The 22,294-nt window shown below is 51.5% G+C and overlaps 6 protein-coding genes across 6 annotated transcripts; 2 read left to right on the top strand and 4 right to left on the bottom strand.

The window, feature by feature from the left end:
- Window positions 1-207: 207 nt before the first annotated feature.
- DSM5745_11580 (uncharacterized protein) lies at window positions 208-3,101 on the top strand (the record flags this gene model as incomplete). Its single annotated transcript, XM_026753596.1, has 4 exons — window positions 208-235; window positions 296-364; window positions 429-724; window positions 774-3,101. 4 exons carry the CDS (start codon window positions 208-210, stop codon window positions 3,099-3,101), a joined length of 2,721 nt encoding a protein of 906 aa, XP_026597847.1.
- Window positions 3,102-3,898: 797 nt separating this feature from the next.
- Window positions 3,899-5,430, bottom strand: DSM5745_11579 (uncharacterized protein; the record flags this gene model as incomplete). The annotated part of the gene is made up of 2 exons (XM_026753595.1): window positions 3,899-5,080; window positions 5,140-5,430. 2 exons carry the CDS (start codon window positions 5,428-5,430, stop codon window positions 3,899-3,901), a joined length of 1,473 nt encoding a protein of 490 aa, XP_026597846.1.
- Window positions 5,431-5,941: 511 nt separating this feature from the next.
- On the bottom strand, window positions 5,942-6,777 carry sod2 (superoxide dismutase sodB; the record flags this gene model as incomplete). The annotated part of the gene is made up of 4 exons (XM_026753594.1): window positions 5,942-6,029; window positions 6,078-6,145; window positions 6,198-6,604; window positions 6,669-6,777. 4 exons carry the CDS (start codon window positions 6,775-6,777, stop codon window positions 5,942-5,944), a joined length of 672 nt encoding a protein of 223 aa, XP_026597845.1.
- Window positions 6,778-7,027: 250 nt separating this feature from the next.
- On the top strand, window positions 7,028-9,349 carry DSM5745_11577 (putative G-patch domain protein (TFIP11); the record flags this gene model as incomplete). Its single annotated transcript, XM_026753593.1, has 1 exon — window positions 7,028-9,349. The coding sequence occupies one exon, from the start codon at window positions 7,028-7,030 to the stop codon at window positions 9,347-9,349; it is 2,322 nt and encodes a 773-aa protein (XP_026597844.1).
- A 730-nt stretch (window positions 9,350-10,079) lies between these two features.
- Window positions 10,080-11,102, bottom strand: DSM5745_11576 (zinc finger MYND domain-containing protein; the record flags this gene model as incomplete). Its single annotated transcript, XM_026753592.1, has 1 exon — window positions 10,080-11,102. The coding sequence occupies one exon, from the start codon at window positions 11,100-11,102 to the stop codon at window positions 10,080-10,082; it is 1,023 nt and encodes a 340-aa protein (XP_026597843.1).
- A 544-nt stretch (window positions 11,103-11,646) lies between these two features.
- Window positions 11,647-21,320, bottom strand: DSM5745_11575 (membrane morphogenesis protein VPS13; the record flags this gene model as incomplete). The annotated part of the gene is made up of 4 exons (XM_026753591.1): window positions 11,647-11,687; window positions 11,743-12,159; window positions 12,209-13,829; window positions 13,890-21,320. 4 exons carry the CDS (start codon window positions 21,318-21,320, stop codon window positions 11,647-11,649), a joined length of 9,510 nt encoding a protein of 3,169 aa, XP_026597842.1.
- Between the last annotated feature and the right edge of the window lie 974 nt (window positions 21,321-22,294).

Raw genomic sequence — 22,294 nt, 5'->3', positions numbered from 1 at the left:
CACTGCTTATATCCCTCGGCGGCCGCGGCAATAGAAAGTGGGAGCAAGTCAGTGAGACACAGTTCTAACCCAAAAAGTTTGTTCCACTCCGTGAACCACATCCCTAGCTGGGAGAAGGTAGATCGTGCTAACCTAGTTTCCCTGCCTGCAGAAAGATCTGAACCCCCAAGGCCTCCTGCACTTACGCGAATCAAGGGCAAAATCGATATGGAGACTCCAACGCAGCGAGGCACTGGTGCGCACTTATACCTACCCTCTGCACATCAGATTTAATGTAGTATTAATTCATCTTTAGACATGTCGTGGCTACAGGATGCGTCTCCAGTGGTCAATACCCCGCGCACGCCTCAGAGAGCAAGGTCACGTACGTATTGCGAGGAGTCGAGGATCATCAAGGGACGGGTGCTAATCAAGAATACCTTTTACAGACACTCCGGAACCCAACTCTTCAACAATCGTGAATCCCTCCTCCGCCCTTCTACAAGACCTGCTCAAGGAACAACGCGCATCACGAGGAGCCCGGACTGGCGGGTTGGAAGAATTGGAGGACAGCCCAAGGCGCACGCCGGAGTGGTGCCAAACCCAAACCCAATCTCAGTCTCAGTCTCAAACCCGAACCAACTCCCAGGAAGAACCGGGCTCCGAAAAACAGCAAAACACAAAGATGTCATCGCATGGTAGTGTCAGACGGCCCCCGGAAATGGGAGTCCGAGAAACGGACCAGGTCAGTGTTGCGCGCCGGGTGTCGTTGAATGCCTGGCTGACTGAATTAGTATATCTCGAAAATCAGCAAACAGAACTTCGACCTGAAGCTGGAGATATTCCATCGTGTGCAGCAGTTATTCGCGCTAGAGAAGAAGTTGGAACGAATGCAAGAACTAGAGGACGAGCTCGAACGTATGCGTGGACTGGAGGACGAGGTACAGGAGCTCAGGGCCGCCGAGGAAGATAACCAGAGACTCCGAGAGTCGAACGAGCAGCTACGACAAGAGATTGACAAACGAGACCAAGCTGTTACCGAAGCCGTGGAGCTCATCTGTCAATTGGAGGCCAGGGTGGAGGAGCTTGCGATGGACAAGAATGACCCTCGCTCTTCGACCTCACACCTTCCGTATGATGAATCGGGAGTTGCGACGCCCAGAAACTCTGCTACCCCTGATATTCCGGAAAGAACGTCATCTAGGCGCGGTATTAGACAGTCGGAACGCCGCCGAGTCTCATCGGGATCCCGTATACTCCAGCGCGCGCCGTCCTTCCTGCTTGAGGAGAGCAAGAGCACAGCCGTCCTACGCAGTTTATATGTCGATACGGACGATCATCCTGTTCCTGTACCGACCCCGATCCCTAAATCCGAAAGCATGAATTCTATGACTGAGACAATCGAGCCCGAGTCACCGAGACTGAGTGCTTTGAGCGAGTGCAGCGAGCTAAATATTGACGATACTCCAATTTCGGAAGATGGGTACGACAAGATTGACATTCCAGTACGCCTGAAAGAAACAAGCACTCAATGCACGAATCTCTCTTCTGTCACTTTGCGCATGGCTGATGCTGATATCGTCCATGTAAATCGATGGCTTCCTGAGGAAGCAGATGAGGCTCCAAAAGCTGAAACTACACGGCGAAAGACTCGACGCTTGTCAGACGTATTCAAAGAGCCCCAGTCATCAAGTCCAAGTAGCTCCAGCCGCAAGTCGAAGATAGAGAGTATCTTTGGAAGCGCGCGACTTCCCCAGACGCCAGACACAATGACAACCTCCTACCCGGCATGGGCCAACAGCTCATCTAACAGTACGATTGCAGACAAAAGCCAGTCCGACCTGCGACATTGCCTGACCCGACCACGATCTGCTGATGAGCTAACAGCCAGGCGAAGCTCCATTACCATCGAACCCAGAGAAAGCATGGACATAAATCTAAGCAAAGTCACATTCCCCCGGCCCACTCTTCACGAAGGAGACGAGGACCCTGCGATTTTCCCTCTGAACAGCATCCAGCCCCGTTATGATCATTCTACCACTAATCATACAATTTACTCCGACCACTTCGAAAGGGTTCTTGCCAGGATGGATAAGGACTATTACTCTCCATCCAGGCCAACTACCCGTGATGGAACAACAAGTTTAGGATCTTCGCCGCCATCAATGACCGCCGACGATTGGATCGAGGCTGCCCGTCCCGGCACAAGAAACCGGACAGGTCCTGTTCCTGTCAACTCTCGGCTAGTAGGCGCACGCGCGCCCAGCCAATCCTCATTTCTGGGCCGCCGACACAGCATTGATTCCGCCGTCCGAGAACCAACCCTACCTATTATACAAACAATCAACCTGCGCGCTTTAGAGGACGATGGTGCTCCAGCTGCAGCAACAGAGCCCGAGCCGGAGCCACGTCGCAGAATCAGCCTCCTCCCACATTTCTTCAACCGCTCCTCCAACGCGCGCCGCCTTCAACCCTCCCCCATTTCCGACTCCGATAAGGACGACGGCGCTCCATCGCCAGTCATCCGCAAGACAAGGAACCAACCGCCGCGAGCTCACCGACCACTGTCCGGCGTCGGACAAACGGGCGATTTCTCTGCCTCCGCCAGACCAACAGACGCAGAAGACAGCGGCATGTCGCGTTCCTTCACGGAAGGGAACCTCTTCAGCAGCTCTCTCAACTCACCATCATCATCAACAACTAGGCCCTCATCATCCAATGGCGGCAAAGACCAGCACAAGCGCCGCGGATCCCTCGGCATCTTCGGCTGGATGAAGGGCGCCAGCGCTGGCTTGGGCTCGTCACTAAAGAAGTCGGACGTGCCGCCGCAAACGCAAACTTCAACGTCCTCGTCCAAAAAACCCGAGTCTCCAGTAACGCCGACAATAACACCTTCAGTGTCTGCCTCTACAGGTACAGCTGTGCGCGCCTCTTCCCGCCTCGCGGCATACGATAATGCTACACTCGCCGCGGCGGACCCTCCCAGAAAGCACGCTGAAGCGGCCACAGAGGAGTCCGCCACTTTCGCAACCCGAACGAGGCACCCAACGCGCACTGACGAGCTCGCTGACGAGCAGGGACGTCGTCCGCGTTACATGGAGCGCCGGTCAAGACGGACCTGACCTACTACCAAAACAACAAATCCTCCACATCATCTTAAACATTCAGCGCCATACATCCATCCATTTCGTCTACTATCTAGACCATAATTTACGATTCATTAAACCTCTACGTGAGATGATCATCTACCTTCTGATCTTATGTGTCACGATACCCAATGAGCACGAGTACGAGTACGAGTATGAGTACCTTACGTTTGGCTTTCTGATTTTTTGTCCTTTTGGCTTGACGTCGGATACTTATGTTACGATGCGTCTCTCATTTGGTCTTGTTTCATTATATTCTATTCCCTTTTTGAGTAATCATAACAAGCATTGATGACCATGATGACGACTTGGATTCCCTTCATAACGGCCTATTTACCTTTCCTCTGCTTAACGTACCTTAACAATGGTATAGCCTATGGTGCTACCCTCGAGAATCGATAGAAGAGCGGCTTACATCTGGAACTATCAGAAGTAGAGCTCAAGAACTCTAGACAGTTTCCTCTTGTGTAGTACAGAGGGCCACAAAGCATCCCCGTTCACAGGTTACTACATCTTTGCCCTGAAGTAGGAGTAGGTCCGAATAATGACCATGTTGTGGGCCATTTCCCAAGCTCGGTGTGTGCTAGAGTTCCCAGCAATTGCTGTTCGTGGCGGCCCAAGCCGGATGCATTTCTCAGTCACGCTTTGAATATACTTTTATTTCCTTAATTATATAGTTATTAACCCAAGAATCCAACCGAGTGATATGAATAACCGATAACCTACGCCCTGCGCCACGAGGCAAACTCCGTGATAAACGCCGAAGATAGTAATCAATACCAACTATTCCCTTCCTCGCCCAGTCTCTTGCCCGTCGGGTTCATGGAGATGATCCTCTGGCCGGGAATCGTCTCATCCGTAAATGCCGATTCAAAGATGCCCGATATGGCCCGTCTCCCTAAAACCTGGAAAGAATCATACCCCTCCAGCTCCCCATTACACGCCGCCCACTCCTTAGACAGCCGCGGACTGGACCCATCACCCAGATCACACCAGCGCGTGACGACAATGGCGTGCCGGAACCGCGACTGCACGCCTGCCTCACGCTGTTCCGTGAGCTTGACCTCGATCAAGTATTCCGACGGGCAGTCCGGGCAGCGGCGCATGGGGCGGCAGTGGCCGCAGAGGGTCGCTATGGCGTTAGGGTTATGCACGTGACGATGCGCCATGTCTTTGACGCGGTGCTCGAGACCCTGCAGCCCTTCTGTACGTCGGGAAACAGGAATGTGTCCGAGCGCGCATTTGGCGGCAGACATCAGATCGCCATCGCGCCAGTGCGCGCAAGCGGAGAAATATGGCCAGTAGTCTTCGCGGGAGTATAGGAGCATCCGTTGCGAGGAGGGAGGAAGGCCTGGTTCGGCGAACGTCTGAGATGTTACCCGCATCAGAAGACGGCCATTATGTACGTGGAAGCGGGATTGATGAGACCAATCGTCGCGGCGCCAGCGGCGACTGAGGGATAAAGTCGGATCTGAGAGGCCGTAGATGGGAGATTTGAACCGGTATGGGCGGGTGGCAAGCTGAACGAATGTAAAGGGGATTGTGCGGCCGTGGGTGATGCGGTGACGGGGAGGAGGGCGGAGATTATTATGAACATTAGGGCAGTCGAAGAGGGGGTTCAGGACTTTGGCAGGTTGGAGGGTTTCGCGGCCTTCTTGTGTTCGGAGGTGGAACCGGCCGCAGGGGAAGCAGAGGAGGTGGTGCGGATAGTATCTGTCCTGGGAGACGAGGAAGTCGGCGCGCTCGTCGGTATGCTCGGGCTCGTTGAGCCAGCGCCAGGGGTATGGGTAGAGGCGGGCGTAGAGGGTTCTGCTGGAAATGGCGAGTCGGGCGCCATCTGCCGGGGAGAGTTGTCCGGCGATTAGCATCCAAAGGTCGTCCGGAAGACTGGCAATGAGCGGTTCGCCCGGTGGCCGGGTATCGCGGCCATAGATATTATCGGCATCGCTGTCGGTCTGAGGTGATTCAAGTCAATGCCGCGCTCGCGGTGCCCAGGGAAAAAGTTGGAACTTACGTCGAAGTTTTGTATGCCAATGGCATGGATAACGGTCGTGTGGTCGAGGGCTTCGCCTAGTTGGGTATCCTGCTGAGCATGCACTTGCCGATACTTTTCATTGTGAGCTGCAAGGGGTGCGAGCGTCGGCACGGGAGGCACATCTTCGTTGTTGGTTAGGGTGGTGGTTGTGGAGAGGGTCGTCGAGGCCGTTGTCGAGGCGCTAATCTGCTTGCGCAGGACTTGCCGGGATTTCTTGGGCCGGAGAGCTTTTGAGAACAAGCCGCGTATACCCTGCTTCTCTTCGGGCATCTTTTGGCATTGGAATGTGAGAAATGGAGACAAGCTGCTCTAGTATGGAAAAAAAGAGAGGTCCCCGATAAGCCGACCCAAAGCGGAAGTTCGGCGATGACGTGGGATCGTTCTGATAATCAAACAGCGCAGCCCCCGGGATCTCAGATGCTCGTTGGGCTCAAATAACGTCTATTTGTAACCTGAATGCGCATCATGATTCTTATATTCTATTTTTACAAAGGCGAGACGGACAGTTGCCGACTCCGGCGGTTCCGAGCATCAGCCAACGCCGAACCATGGGCAGTCCAGGGACGATGATCGCAACACTCTCGGTACCTTTAGACTTCTACTACCGCATGGCCCTCATGGAGAGTCCAGACCATGTCACACAACGGCCCCACGCTACGAATGAATCATACATAGCTTCAGCCTTCAGACATGGGATGTTGTGTCAATATTCAGCACATTGGCACAATTACACGTCACATCGGGATATATCCAACAATTTAACATGACATGCGCTCACGATTTAAGCAAAGCGCTTCTCAACGGCCTTCCAGTTGATCACCTCCCAAATCGCCTTGAAGTACTCTGCCTTGCGGTTCTGGTATTGCAGGCTATACGGGTTAGCGGGGTAGATGAACGAAACAATCAAAGGCACTTACTAGTAGGCGTGCTCCCAAGCATCAATACCGAGGAGGGGCTTGAACTGTCCAACAACGGGGTCCTGGTTCTGTACCGGCGCATTAGATTGCTGTTCTCTGACACCGAGATGAAGAACTTACCGCGTAGGTCTTGATGGCGATGCTGCCGGTCTGCTTGTCCTGGACCAACCAAGCCCAACCGCTTCCCTGGATACCGGCAAGGGCGGTGTTCATCTGGCCCTGGAACTTCTCGAGGCTCCCGAAGCTGTCGTTGATGGCCTTGGAGAGGGCACCGGAAGGAGGCTCACCACCACCGGCATTCTTGGGAGCAAGGTTCTCCCAGAAGAGGGTGTGGTTGATGTGACCACCGCCGTGGAAGTTGATCAGGGGCTTAAGAGCAATCTGAGCGGCAATGTTGTTGCTCGCCTGAGCTTCCTGGAGCTGCTCGATAGCGGTGTTGTAGCTGTTGACGTAGGTCTGGTGGTGGTTCTTGTGGTGCAGCTCCATGATTTTGCCGGAAACAGCGGGCTCAAGAGCGCCATAGTCGTCTATACAATAAGAGTCAATTGATCTACCCGACAAGGTAAGAGGACGTGCAACAGGTGCACATACAGGCGAGATCGGGCAGAGTAGCCTTGCCGCGGGTGAAGGTCAAGGGCGCAGCGGAGGAAGAGCTGGCGCGAAGGCCAGTGCGAAGGGAAGTGCGGATGAGAGAGGCCATGATTACGGATTGATTATAGTATTACAGCAAAGAGGACACTCAATTAATGAAGACTTTGAGGAAAGGAAGAAGAGAAGAACCAGAGCGGAGAGCTCGACGTCATTTATTTTGGAGAGCTCCGTCATGCTCCGTCCGCCTCGGAGCCGCGTTTTGCCGCCCCGAACTTTTCTATCTAGACAGACACTGGTCTATCTTTGTGCACTTTTCATCTCGAGTTCGCGCATCAACTTATTCAGCTCAGAGTCTCATCATGGACTCCGCGGCCCATAAGCGAAAATATGCCGACGTGAGCTCCGACGACGACGAAGCCGACTCTCCTCCCCGCGCATCTTTCCGAGGCTTCAACCGTGCCGCATCGCGTTCTGAATCTCCTCCGACAGGCGGTCTGGGTCTGGGGATGGGCTCGGGGATGGGCCGTGGTCGTGGTCGAGGCTTAGGCATGGGTCAGAATGCTTGGAGTAACAATGCGACCAAGCAGACCTCCGGAAATGGCGCGGCCAATTCTTTCGGTGCCCGCATGTTGGCCAAGATGGGTTATGTTCATGGCCAGGGTCTTGGATCAAGTGGGCAGGGTATCGTGAATCCGATTGAAGCTCAGGCTCGTCCGCAAGGTATTGGTCTAGGCGCGGTTCGCGAGAAGAGCAAGGCAGCCCGTACCGAGGAGAAACGCGCCGCAGCCCTGCGAGGCGAATCCGTCGAGGAGAGCTCCGATGAGGAATTCAAGAGGAAGAAAAAGAGGCAGCAGAGAAAAGAAGGTGGGCGTGCTGAGGGCCAGGATAAGCCTATGGGGAGGAAGAAGCCCCAGTTCCGTACTGCTCGCGAAATCGAAGCGGACATGGAAGGCCTCGAGGTGCCCAACGTGCTAAAGTCCCTGATCGATGCGACGGGCAAGGAACAGAGAGTATTGACCTCCACAGCCGGTCTCATGGCGCCCGTGGACTTTGTGAACACAGAGCAGAGCGAAGCATACAAGATTGCACGCCGTGCTCGCCAGGACCTAGAAGCCTTCGCCGACGAATGGAAAGGTTTGACGGAGAGGAAGCAATACATTGAACAAGACGAGGCTCAAGTTGTGGACCAATTAGATACGAACCAGCGCCAAATTGATCAACTATCAGGCCTGGTTGCCGCCTTCGGGGCTCTTGAGGTCATTCCCGAGGAGCGCAGTGACAGCCCGCAAGCGAAAATCGACTATGTTACTGACCAGCTGGAGTCGCTGGAAATCCAATACAAGGCAGAAATCGACGAATATAGGCTATGGGAGACTGCGGTTGCCGCGCTCCATCCTCTGTTCCGAGAAGCCATGGAGGATTGGGAGCCGCTCAAAGCCCCTACCTTCCTCGTTGCCAATCTACGCCGTCTACAACCCCTTCTATCTCGAAAACCTAGCGATGGGCAACTCGCGCAGCGCTCGTCGACATCTCCTTATGAAACCATGATCTACACCTTATGGCTTCCGCGCGTACGATCCGCTCTCCTCAACGACTGGGACGTCTTCAACCCGTCACCCGCCACCACCCTTATCGTCTCATGGAAAGAACTCTTACCTCCCTTTGTCTATGCCAACGTCCTCAACCAGCTCGTGGTCCCTAAACTCACAAACGGCCTCAAATCCTGGAAACCCAAACGCTCCTCTTCGTCTCAATCGCAACAAACCTCTCGCGTGCCCTGGTGGCTTTTCACATGGCTTCAATACCTTGATGAGCGACATACAAACCCAAAGCAAGCCACAGGCCTCCTCTCCGACGCCAAACGCAAGTTCCGCGGCGTACTAGACACCTGGGATCTTAGCGCCGGCCCAGCGCCGGGCTTCGATCTCTGGCGCGACGCCCTATCCTCCGAATTCGAAATTTGCCTGCGCAATCATCTCCTCCCCCGCCTCGCCGCCCACCTCCGCACCGACTTCGACGTCAACCCGCAAGACCAAGACCTCACTCCCGTCGAAAACATCTTCAAATGGAAAGACTGGTTCAAGCCAAACGTACTCGGCCTCCTCTTTGTCGCCGAGTTCTTCCCCAAATTCCACCAAATCCTCTACGTCTGGCTCACCAACGACCCGAACTACGAAGAAGTCGCCGAGTGGTTCACCTGGTGGCGGTCTCAGTTCCCGTCTGAAATCAACGACCTTGAGATCGTAGATGAGGAATGGAACAAGGCGCTCCGCACCATGGACTTGGCTGCCCAGCTGGGTGACCGCGCTGCAGAAGAACTACCTCCTCCCTCCTCCACCTCCAAACCATCTAAACACACACAAGCCGCATCTCAGCCACAACCATCAATACCGTCAGAACCACCAGTCACCCGCAAACCAAAAGTCATCGAAGAGGTCGCCTTCAAGGATATCCTGGAAACATGGTGCGCAGAGGAGGGCCTCATCATGCTCCCGCTACGCGAAGCACATCCCCAAAACGGCCAGCCTCTATTCCGCATCACGGCCAGTGCAACGGGCAAAGGTGGTGTTGTGGCGTTTATCCAGGGCGATGTCGTGTGGGTGCAGAATAAGAAGGATAAACAAGTATGGGAGCCGATGGGGTTGGAGGAACGGCTCGTGGAACGTGCTGAGGGGAGATAGACGGGTTGGACAATCATCAAGGATGTGCTCCGAAAGATGGATTAATGTTGCTTTTGTCCACGTTTTGGGATTCAAGCTAGTTACTATAGATACCTATTATGACATATGATACCACGCAGGGATATAGAATATCCCAGACATTTTGAGAAGCAATGCAAATCCGCACCCCTTTTCTGGTAATCAGGCCGTCAATATAAGGCCAATTGTTGATCTTCCGCCTCTCGTACGGCGTGTAGTCCGTGCTATGGTGTAGTATCTCGTTTTTGACGGTGATCTTGCTTAAGGAAAGAACTATTTCGGTAACGCCTACTTTACAAGGGATATGGCCAGTTAATTTGTATAGTCTTGCTTGTGCTGCACTTTCCCTGCTTATCTTTACTAGAACCCTCTTCAATACAATTCAATACAAAGGAGAATAACCATCCATGCTTGCTGTATCCATTACCAAAGTACAGAGTACCGGGCAGACAATCTCCAACAATCACTCAGCAAAGAATAAGAATTCACAGATCTTCTTTTCTAGACTCTAGGCTCATCAAGACTCAGGAAAACATGAACAGCTGCTAACATCTTGCAGGTTGACATAATATGCTCATGTTCGTATGTTCTATGAATTTTGTGGTGTTGGAGTTGTAACCCATAATGCTTGCTCAATAGCAACATGCGGTCTTCCTCAGCTTAAGACAATGTCAACACAATGCGACATGGTTCGACAAGTTGAATTTCCAACTTACTTAGCAAGTTCATTATGCACGCCCTCAATGTAGTCCATAGCACCTTTAGTTTCCCACCAAGCCTCCAGCGAGTTGAAGAGCGAGTATTGTGCTTCCTCCTTGCTGCCAATAGTATACATGCCAGGATGAGAACCGTCGATTGCGGTAACCAAGGCCTCCCAAATGAATTTGTTTCGCTTGAGTGCAGTTTTGTACAACTCCCGAATGTGCCTGTCCAGCAACTTGATAGTTGCTGAGTGGTCATCGCGCTGACGAAGCTGCTGGTTGTTGGCAATGATAGGGCTGACCGGGGCTTGAAGACGGATCTCATCTAGGATCTCCCGTGGGACTTTCGAACCGGCATACGCTGTGAGTTTCTCAAGCTCCTTTAGATCAAGAAGCAACTTGACCTTTAGCAGGGTCAGACCCACCAAGTGGTCCAGACCGGGGAAACTCTTGGGATCTTGAAGAAAGCTCATCTCTTCGAAGACATCTGCGTTCTTGATATCCAGGTACGGTTGACTCATGTCACCCCAATCGTAGTCATCTCTTTCAATAAGCCACCACTTCATAAAGTCGTAGGACTCCTGGTCCATGTTCAAACGAAGCATGATCGCAGGCACAAACGAGCGAATGCCCATGTTATCACCCCGACAAAGGCGCAGCATATCCATATAATGATCAAGCTTTTCCTGCAGGCCCTGTTTCGTTCCAACAATTCCAACTGCTTCCGCCAAGGTAAACCGAGCTCTCATATAGTCTCTGGTTTCGAGGATGCCCCAGAAGCGACCTGGTCCGGTCTCGAAAGCATTGCCCCAGCTGAGATCATCATTGGGCGTATTTCGAATCTTCTCTTCCTCCAGCTGACATCTGTTGCGTGCTTTCACGACATCTTTGCAGGCGGACTTGTGCTTGTTGCGATGTGCTGCTTGATGTTCCCTGCCGCAGTACAACATGACTTTGCAACCACTGCAACGCATCAGGTTTTCAGTTTTGCCGCATTGGCCGCAGCCCTCCCAGTTAGGTAAATCGGAGCTCATAATGAAAATCGTTTTTGAGTAGTGGCAATGTTGACGAGGGAAGGAAAAGGAAAGACCCCTGGCCGTGAGTTTTGGGAAGATTAAACGAGCGTTTCCATGGTTTGCATGATGCGCCCTACAGGCGGTAGTTCCTGTCACGGACGTATATCTGAGACGACAGCAGTGGTATGGAAGAACTGACAGAGAATCGACAGACGCTCCGTTGCAAACAGATCTGTCGAGTGACAGAAGTGGTAGCTGAACATAGAAATGAATAAGGGAAGGTCATACTCCATCATTAAAAGTACCTTTGCACGTAACGTAGTATACCTAGTAGATCGCAAACGAATATTGAACCATTAAGAGGCGACCAGAAGGTCGTAACTATATACATGCGGGTCAAGTCTTCTGGCAAGTCAATCGCAAAAAGCAGAATTATGTACTAGTTTGAAGCGCATTTGAGACAAACAAGAAGATATCGTCATTCGTGCCACTCCTCCCATTCCTTTTCTTCACCTAGCAGGTAACCCAGCAAGCATATCGTCGTCGTAGAGGCATCATGACTTCATGCCCTGTTGGTGTATTTCTCGTTGAATGCATTGACAGCTAGGCATAGGTTAGCGGATGTGTCTTGGAGGTGATTCTTAAGGCGATAGCTCACCAATGGCAATCTGTCTATACAGCCAGTTCCGTGCACTCTCATCTTGTACAGGGATGAACGGTCCATTGGCGCCACCCTTGAGCATGATGCTCATACCAGTGCGCTCTTTGGAGATGGTTTGTATGTCCGTCAATCGTATGTCCCAATCGGTCTCGAGCTTCTTACTACGCACGAGCATGATTCGGTCGTAGGTCAACATAATAAGCATATCGCGCCCGGGAAGTTCGAGATGGGCGATGTAATCCTCATTGAAGTACTTTCCGTCATCGGCTGTCTTGAGCCAGAGCTGGCCGAGCGCTTCCCGCTGGGAGTATGGCCGGACGATGCCGTCCATGCCGACAAAGCGGGTAAGGCGAACTCGATCGAGGCCTTCTGCATCAAACACCGTTGTGGTGTTTCGTACACCTTCCGCAAGATCTAAATAGTTGTTAGTGATTATTCTCGTGAATTGTTTCAGAATACTTACTGGAAGCAAGATCAAAGGCGCCAATGGCTGGCTTGGTAGCCAACCCAAGGAAACCTTTTCCGACACCCTTGAAAAATCCTTGGATACCTTCTTTCTCTGCGCCATGGAGTGGATGCCGCGCGATGCCCTCAATGCCACTGACAATACTGTTTCCGAATGCTCTACCACCAGCCGTAATGCCGTACAGTGCATGCTTTGGCCGATTGCGAGTCTTAGACATCCGTCTTTCATTCTGGAATTCCTTGTCAAGCGTTGCAGCAGCAAGGCCTTTCGACATGCTACCTGTGAGCTTAGAAATACTATCCGAAAAACCAAAGACAGTATTCTTCGCGAAGCTCCCAAAGCCTTTAGCAATACCATAACCTAGCTCTTGCGGCCGATCTGTCATCACGAGGCCTTGGTACGGCTCGTAGAAGATCGCCGCCACTCCAGAGCTGACGGTATTGAACAAACCAACAGGATTTCCAAGGAAATCCGCAGATCCGAGAACAACGTGAATTTGCCGGATAAATTCCTGGGTGTAGTGCCTCTGGATGTTGGTGGCGAGGACAGGGAACGAGACACGTGCATTCTCTATCATCAGGGCATTTAACTTGATAGGCGCATCATTCACATTGCCCATTGACATTGTCATCACATCGACAATAAACATCAAGGGGTTGGAAGGCTGCAATGTATCCTCAACATTGACTCTTTCAGTGCGCATGAAGGAAATATCAAGCTGCATAGGTTGCAGATGCAGGAGCTCAAAGTATACATCCTGGGCAAGGCCTTCTGTCTGTGGCTCCGGAATATTCAATTCTTCTTCACAGAGTTTGTCTTCGTTCTTTCCAGACCAAGCTGCACCGGACGCTTTTGTGAAGTCAAGCATAGCCATAATGAAGTCCTCGTCCAGTTCGAGTGTCATCTGCTGGAGAAGCAGTGTGGCATACTTTATGTAAAGTACACCATACGAGTCATCCTTGACGCGGGTAATCATAGTATGGAAAATGGGATGGGCCTCCATTTCTTTGCCGGTCTTCGGAACAACACTGGGGTACAGCAGCATTGGGAAAATTCCGCCGTAGAGTTGGTTGTCAATCTGAATCCATTTGATGGTGGTGTTCAGCGTCTGATACGCCTTGGACTCCTTGAACTTGACCTCGATATCACGGAACGTCATGTAAAGCAGCTCCTTCATCTTTTGATTGATCAAAGAGATGCCAATACCACCAAGATGAAGCTGGGCCTTGAAGTTGACGTCCGAGTCGAACTCCTTGACTTCAAACCCAGTATTTACGCTTGTCTGAGAGGTCTGCGATCTCTGCTGTCGGTATATACTCTTCGATGGTTTGAAATTCGATAGAACCAAAGTCTGTGTAGGTCCATCCGCAACAATGTTGATGTCAATGATCTTTTGCGGCTCTCCATGCTGGGCGGGTGGAATCCTCATAGGTATCAAGTTTCCGATCTCGGCAAGCCTGATGCGCCGCTCTTTGCCCTTGCACGCCAACACCAGGGACTTGTTCTTGGTCGCAGGGAAATCCCAGGCGTACGGCATGATACTGCGAGGAGGTAGACGGTAGCGGATCGGTCTCCAGGTATTCGTCCGGTCTTCCTCATCATCTTCCAAGTTCGGATTCTGCATTGCATTAGTGATTGCCTTGAGATGTTATGTTTGATGCGGAATCAGAATACATACCGCCTGATAAAACATGAAATCGATATCACTCTCGTTGCGCATGGAGAATGGCCAGTTGCGGTTCTCGAGACTTAGATGGACGAAAAGGGTGGCAGCTTCCATAATGACATCAATCTTGATCAGCCGTTGTCGTTGGTTCTGTCTGGCCAGCTTGACATGTACCGTTCCAATATCTGCGATATTGAACGGGGAGGACCACTGGTTGTTCACACCAGGGAAACAGAGGCAGAGCTGCTTCTCGCCAGTCTGGCGCAAAAAGTGAAGAGGTACCAGATCACCACCTTTGATGTTTGTGACGTTCGAAGAGCCTGGTTCTCTGACGAGAATGTCCTCCTCAAGCTTGTTTTTCAACACGAAGCGAGGTGCGATTGTGACGATCTTGGTCAGCTTGTATTTCCCTTCACCTTCTGCGACCGACACACCCGCATGGTATTCTGATCTACCATCAGTGTCGGGAAGGACAACTTCGAAAGTGCTTCCAATAGCTTCGAAACTTTGCGGTTTGCTCCAAGAAGAATCGCCTACCCTTAGTATGGATCGGTTCTTCTGGTCTTCTGTAGGATATGAGTACATGTACGGACGAACCCGTCTTTGCCTCGTGCTAGCTTCGGCCCTTAGACCTTGCCCCGCTGCGGAGCGAGCAGATTGCATAAAAGCCTTGCTTTGCACCTCCATCGTAAGACCTGTCCTGTTCAATATGAGATATGGGCTGTACACCGAGACTCTGAACGCCCCTCCACTGTCCGGTACATTGTAGAAATGCAGTTTCAATTTCAGTGACAGGCCCCGCTCATCTTTCAAAGACAAGGTATGCTCTCTCCTGAAATCATGCGCATTCCCGTTGATAATGGAAAAGTCGCTTTGTTTGAATACCGTATCCTCGAGGTCAACGCTGAGCAATAAGAGGTGTGCCAATTCAACGACGTGGACCGGGCTAACACCACCCTTGCGCAGGAAGTTTGTCCAGTCTTTCCTCGTATTCTTGTCATAGATGCGGTACTTGAAGTCGTAAGGTAGCAGGTTCTGAATCTCAACAGGCGCGAAGACCCGGATCCGCATGTACGGATAGATCTTTGTGAGTGGGTCCTTCGCATTGAAAGTGGCGTTGGTCTGGAAGTAGAATGGAGGAGCTTGCTGTCCGCCCTCGCTCAAGCATTTGATGGTACGGGTAGGACGGCGCATGAGATCTTTCCAGTGTAACTGTTCGTGCGACCAATCATATCCAAAGCCCTGATCGGGTCGGATAACGATAGAATGCATAAACGCAGCTCCAACAGGCGCAGGTCTAGCCTCGCCAGGGAGTATCTTCTCGATCTTCAGAAGATGGCCGTCTTGCGGGTTAAAGATACCGAGTTCCACCGGTATTTGCGTATTGTTCTCAACAAGTAGTGGGGACCGAATTGTAATGTACTTCACATTGTCAGGACCCAGCGTGACCTCGACTAGGAGTCGATGGAGTACAGCGTCCTTTTTGGGTTTCAGGTTGTACAGCATCTCGCCTTCCCGAACAACGGGTATACGAGTGACACTGTCGAATCCACTACCTTCCAGCTTTACGCCGACGAGTCCAGCTTGACCTTCTGGAGCAAGGGTTTCACGCATGGATGTCGAGTCCTCAAACCGCCAAGGATATTCTTCACCGTCAGCCAGCTTAGCAGCCGGTCCTTCCTCTCCTTCAGCAACATCAGCCCAAACATGGAGGTCAAAGCCGGTGTAATTGCGGATCCGATAAGGTGCATCGGCCCCTCTTGGCTTTGAGAGCACATCCTCATCGGTATTGAAGAACTTGAACGATTTGGACGCGAGGTCTATCGTAGCAGACGTGACTGTCAGCTCCATCGTTTTGTGGGAGTACACGTCAACCGAGAATACTTCGGGGTGGACTTCCTTGGCCATGTGAATGCCCAGTTGCCAGGGCTCGATGAGGGGTTCCCATGCCGACTTGGAAAAGTTGTAAACGTTGACAAAGGTGTCAAAACTGGTATCTGCGGTAAGAGTCGACGACCAATCACGAGCATCAACATTGAACTTCTTGACGCTCCAATCTAGCAAGGGGAGATCATGCAAATCGCCGATAAGGATGACTCTGGCTCCATCAACCTGAGCTTTAAGCTCCTCTCGTTTCAAAATCACGGAGCGTTGGGTGACGGGCTTGCGATCAATGGCGTTCACTGCAGCACTTGAGCGCCGGTGCGACCTTTTCGTGGCAGCTGATGACGTTTGTTTGCCAACCGATGACTTCCTTCTCGACCTCGAAACAGATGTGCCTTTGTTTTCTGGTAACGCTTTAATCTCGCCAGATTCATCCGGCAAAGTCCTTTCGGCCCGCATCTCTGAGGCCTTATTGACAATTTGCACTGCCATCAAGATATCTCGAAGGGAGAGACGTAAGACAAGCGGTTCGACGTGAATATCAATGGACGTTAGTGATGCGCCTCTGTCCTGTGGGCGACTATCCATCGATAAATCGAGCGTGAAATCATCCAGAATCCGAAGCCTGCTCGTCTCGAACTTGTCCATGCGGCAGAGGAACATTCCGACTTTGCTTACGTGAAGGGTCGAAACATTCTGTTGCGAAAAAAGGACCTCCTTCGCCCCGAGAACTATAGCCTCAGTATGAGGAATTGCGGGGTTGGCGATAGTAATAATCTGAGCATCAACTAGGCTCACTCTAAACGAAATTGCCATCTGGCTTGGTGCCGTGCGTTCCTCTTCGAGTGAGGGCGAGCGTAAAGATGCGTCAGTGCTGTCCGCCATACTAGACCTAGGCTCATCTTCTTCCAGAGATTCTTCATCCTCCTCATCCTCCACGGGCTCGTTTGTGGCAAAAACAGCGTTGGCAAAACACTGTAGTGCCGAAAGGTAATCTAGCGCCAGTATGATCCTGGGGCTATCAATAGTCAACATCGCGATAAGCTGTTTGTCAGGCCCGGGTGATATAGAGACGCTAGCCATGAACTGCTGCTTGACATCGTTGTTGATCAGCGACATAATTTTTCTGAACTTATTCGTCTCCTGTTTCCGACTATCACGGATAGAGAACGAATGGATCAAAAGCTCCGACTCGAGTGCACCGTCTGTTAGCATGCGCAGTTTGACACGAGTGTCATTGAGCGAGAACTTAGATAGGCTGGAATCGTCAAGACTACCAATAGGCGTGTCGTCTTTCCCAAGGATAAGCTCAAGTCCCACGCTATCTGCTTTGAAGATCATGTCAAGCCGGACCCAACTTTCTTGTTTACCATTGGTATCTGCAGTTGCTACAGCTTGCTGGTTTGTACTTTGAACAGAGCTGGATTGTGCATCTTTTCCGGACTCGGTCAGGGAAGGAAGAGCTTCCATTGCCTCCAATTCCTGCTGTTCGGAATCAGTCACAAAGGCATTGGGTGCGGTCCTGCTTATGTCAAGAAGGAATTTGAGTTGCTTCTGCGAAACTCGGAGGTTAATGGGTGACATTGTCCCTTCGATTTCCATATCCGGGCGTGGATTATCCGGCTGATGCTCAAGGTAACATATACTGAAGTCAAGGTTGACCTTTTGGATCATTTCGAGCTCTTCTACAGCACCCCCAGCGTAATGGAACTTAGATGTGAGGCGAATATTCCGGATCCCTGTGGATATTAAATTCACGGCGGGACTGTCTGGCTTCTCTTCAAGAGGCACGAACGTGTTTTTGGCATATATTTCACCTAGGTGAGCAGTCACCGTATCATACGGTCGATCCTCGCTCATAGTGCCAGGGAAAACCAATATCGGGGTCATAACAACCACGTCGAAGCGCATTCGAGAGGCGTTTTCCTGCAGTTGGTTGGCTTGGTTGGCCGCGGCTTGTCGGGCAGCGTTGAAAATGGCTTGCATCTTGCCAAACTTCACCAGGAAATTGATGATCTTTCGATAAGGTTCTTCGAGGAAGTTGATCTTGATCGATCCCGATCTTAAAAAGACTTCTGAATCATAGCCTGGGTAGTCGAAGCTCTCAGAGTCAAAAGTTTGGTATTTGAAGTCGGCAAAATTGTCACCCTCGATTGTCAGGAGCCTCCTTAGATCGGAGCTCTTCTTTGCACCAGTATTGACATCATCTATCAATGTCAAGCTTCCAATGCGAGATTGAATAAGCATGGTCCGACCAACAAGGAAAATCCCCACATCTGCCGTATTAAGACTGAGTGTAGCGAGTCTAACCCCGTCGTTGTTTAGGATCAGAGCAATACTCTTCATGTCAGCCTTGATGCGGATCTTCCCCTCTTGTTGTGGTTGCTGTTCCTCAGAGTCGGTGTCCTCAACGGTGCGTTCTGCCTGAGCACCTTGACTTGGTTGCTGTGGGTTTGTAAACGTGAGAAGAATGAAGTCCAAAAGTGTCAGGAGCGTTTTTCTCGTAACGACAAGGTTGATGGTTGACACAGAGATGTCAAGATTCATCGCCACTCCCTCATATGTTGAATGAAACTCTGGGGACTCGGGTTTCACTCGAACAAATTTCAGATAGAAAAGATCTTTGTTGTCGTCCGCATCGAAACCCGTTGAGGAGATGATTTTCTTGAATTCTGGGACCGGATTCTCCTCTATGTAGTCATCTACGCTGAGAGACTTCAAAATCACTTCCGCCACCATGTCAAAGGGTCGCATATAGAATTCTAATGCAAATCCTTCAGCAACGAGTTCAGCCAGCAGCTGTTCGCGAAGGGGGTCGGTAGAATCCGACCGGAACAGGGAGCCACGAAGGCAGCCGACAGTGAACTTAAACTCGAAATCACGACGATGAATGTCAGGAAGCTTGTCCACACTTTTACTAGTCTGGTCATTGTCTTCAGTATCCGTCTCTTCGTCGTCCACAACGGGAAGTTCTCTTTGGCTGAACGGTTGAAAAGAGGAAGATCTGGCCCGAGTGTTACTTATGGACGTTCCCTGTTTACTCTTGGGGGGGCTCGTCTCCTGTACTTCATCATCAAAGCGCGGAATGGCGATGTCGATTAGTTTCATTAGCCCCTTGTATTTAGTGTCCGACATTGACGCATGAAGCTCGGGAAGATGGCCTGATATCCGCGTTCGCGTTAGTTCAGTCAGTTTTGGCACGATGCACATTTCTAAGACGAAATCGACATTGATGCGGTCAATGATGTGTAGGTTTTTCGACTCGACATCCGGCCCAAGCTGGGCTTTGGTGGCTTCAATCCCGGGACCTATAACGACTTGTGTGGAGTCAAGCTTTATCAAGAACCTGTCGTAAAGCAGGTGTTCCAGCTCTTTATAATCGCCCGTATCATACTGTCGCTTCTGCTTTGACTGAAGATCCCTCATCGTCTGCCTGTCCACTAGTTCACTATTGACGCTAGCATGACCGGCATCGACAATCAGGCACAGTGAGCTTTCCTGGGTGATACTTTCTGGAACGATGATTAAAGGAGCGTGGACATCAAACTGCGCATCGACCTTCTTATGCTCCTGCAAAGCGAACTCCAAACCTGCGCGGGTTTGCTGTCGAATTCCTTCCACGGTTGCACCGGCGGAATCAAGGATGGCGCCAATGGATTCCATGTGCCGCTCAGGTGGTCTGAAGAATCTCGTAATCTCCACAATAAACCTAGGGTTGTAGATGACCTCGATACTTTTCAGCTTTACTTTGACAGCTGAATCGGCGTCGCTTTCCAGGGGATTCTGCTCAAGCTGCAGATGGAACAAGCTATCTTCATCTTCCAGCTCTTCAGCGCCCTCCTCAGAGTCAAACTCTTCACTGCTGGATATCTGTGACAAGCGATGCTTCGGCTCTGGAAGTGAGTCCTTCACTTTCACAATCTGCGGATACAGAGTGCCTTCGGTTGTTCCATCGTATACTCTCAAGCCCCCAAGATCAAGGTCCAAAAATAAAGAATCCGGGCGTTGCAATGCTTTGGCCCTGAAGTTGTCGAACACAAACTTCATGATCTCATTTGCAGCCCCATGGGGACCGCGCACCAGAGTCAGACTTCCGGCTTTCAGACCGGCGTTCACTTGGAGTTTGACCCACTCTCGAGGAACATCGACGCTTTCTGTGATTGTTTTCTTTTCGTCCCAATCGATGGCGCTGTAGAGCTCTTGCCGCTGCTCCTCTGTCATGGCAGTTTCCTCCGAATCCTCTTTCTTAGACCCCCATATCCATTCAGACCAAGTCTGCTGTCGTGCGGGCTTCTTGACACCTACGTTTTCCTTCCGTAGTTGATTTCTCGCCAGAGAGCGCCAGAATCGGATATCCTCATAACTCAGCTTCCTTTCCAGTCGGTTGAACTCTTCAGTATCCTCTGGTGCCATTACCTCTTCCCGCTTTTTCTTCTTGAAGAGGTCGATGTACGCGATCCGATCGTCTCTCCGTTCTCTGATGTAATCCCACGTCCATTGCCTGTTCCGATCATGGATTTTACTCAGCACTGCTTCTCCCGCATATCTGAACCAGGCTCTGGGATCCTCCTTCGGTTTCGATTTCGGCTGCAGTTTTTTGTATTCTTGATGGCGAATGTAGCAGTGGAAGAGGTCGACAAGCATTAGTCCATCCCGGTACTGTTCATCATCCAGAACGAACCCAATCTCGTCAAACAATAGCCTCGCATTGACGGCCGGTCGCTCATGACTTCCGGTTTTATCCATCTCTAGACCAGCGCGTCCACTGACTGGTCGCAGAATGAATTGATTCCCGTCCTCATTGTCGATGCCCGACCTCAACCTCTCCAAGAGCTCCGCATGATCGATGCCCTGTGCCTCTGCGCCGATGTCTGAGCCGCGACCTGTTCCAAGAAGATCGGCGTCTGTGTTCCAGTACACAGAAAGCGCACCCAAAATAGCCATCTTGTGTGTCGTACCCGAAGTTGACTGGATGAAAGTAGGTTTCCATTCTGAGTCTGTGCTCACAGCACTCAGCTCCTTCAATGTGAAACCGACAGCGAATGGGTGACCTGGGGAGGCTATCGAGTCTTCGTAACGGAAATGCACGTTTTTGATAGAAATCTGAAGATTGTCGATAACTGCAGTGACAAGGCTCTGGGTGAAACTCTGATTGCGCCGTTGTTCTTCCTGGCTCATCCCTTCCGCGTTGCGCTCTCTGAGAATCTCCGCGCTTTCGATCTTATCCATTTTAATTGCATTTGCGCGCCTCTCCTCTTCCTCCGGATCGTAATCTACGTCCTCTTTCGGCGCCGCGAGCAGGAATACATCCTCGATATCGACCTTGACCGGCTTCCCCCGCAAATTCGACCATGGTATTGACAATGTGAGCTCGCCAACATGGCCTTCGACGACGTTGAGCGGGAGATGTAATTGATCAAGAGCTTCCCGGCGCAGCTCCAGGTTCCGAAGCTTGACATCTCCAGACCAGATACCGATGTTTAGCTGCTTGGCATCGAAGTTCTTAACGTATATGCCCAGAAACCGGTTGAGCAGGTTGGCGACCAGGCCTTCCAACATGGTAGCGAGCTGCGGCCGTGTCCCAAGCCGGGAAGCTGTCTTAACGACGGGTCGCGAAGTATGATTATAACGAAACGGCTAGCTAGTATAAAGACAATTGTCAGTATCATAGAGGCAAAGGCCTAGTTAGGTCTAGACCGGCGAGGAGGGGCAGACGCGTAAGAGAGCACGGAAAAGCTGGTATACCTAATGCACATGGGCGAGGGCTAATTGCACTCGCAAAAGGTTAAGGAAAGCATCCACGAGGTCCTCGCTGGATAAGCATGCACGGGGCTACCGTAGGTGCTGTTCCAGCCGCAGGTCGAGAAGGAAATGGCGTTGCTGGTCAAGGCGGGATATCTATCAGGTCAAGGGAAGGAAGGGCTGAGCGAGATAAGGGAGACAGAGGAGCTTCAGCATCAACCAGGTCCTCCACGACAAGAATATATTGTTTCGACAAACTCCAAAATGCAATGATGGTGAATTGTTCGCTGTGCCTGGCAAAAAGGGGTGCCAGCTAAAGAGTGACGTCGATGCTGCTTCATCCGCTCTCCGCGCTGCCCGCTTTTTCAGGCCCCAACCGTCAAGTCCTGATGCAGTTTGGCGGCTAGGGCTCGAGACCTGTGCTGATAGCGGCGGAGCTCCCGATAGCTGCCGGATTGCGTTGCCTGATGGCCTAGGAGGCTAGGAGGCTAGGACAGGATCTGCGGGGCTGGTGCTTGTCGCTCTCCGAACCGGCCATTACCGCACCTCTGCATACATAATATCACCTCGCCCATTCGTTGTAGATTGCTATCAGCACCAGGAAATCTCCGCTCTTTCGAGTCAACCCCCAACAGCTACAAGGTGAGCACCTCGACTGCCGCTATCCTATATCGTCTGCCGCTTTTCTTGCCTCAATTGGTGTCAGGCGCCGTCCACCAAGCTCTATCCGGCCTTTCCAGCATCCGTTGCTAACGCAAGATCCCGCTGAAAAATCAGCTGCTCAGACGACA

This window comes from Aspergillus mulundensis (genome assembly GCF_003369625.1).
Source record: "Aspergillus mulundensis strain DSM 5745 chromosome Unknown scaffold_33, whole genome shotgun sequence".
In the NCBI taxonomy this organism is placed as follows: Eukaryota; Fungi; Ascomycota; class Eurotiomycetes; order Eurotiales; family Aspergillaceae; genus Aspergillus; species Aspergillus mulundensis.
Note: the sequence above shows the minus strand (reverse complement) of the source record. Positions and strands in the feature narration are given on the sequence as shown.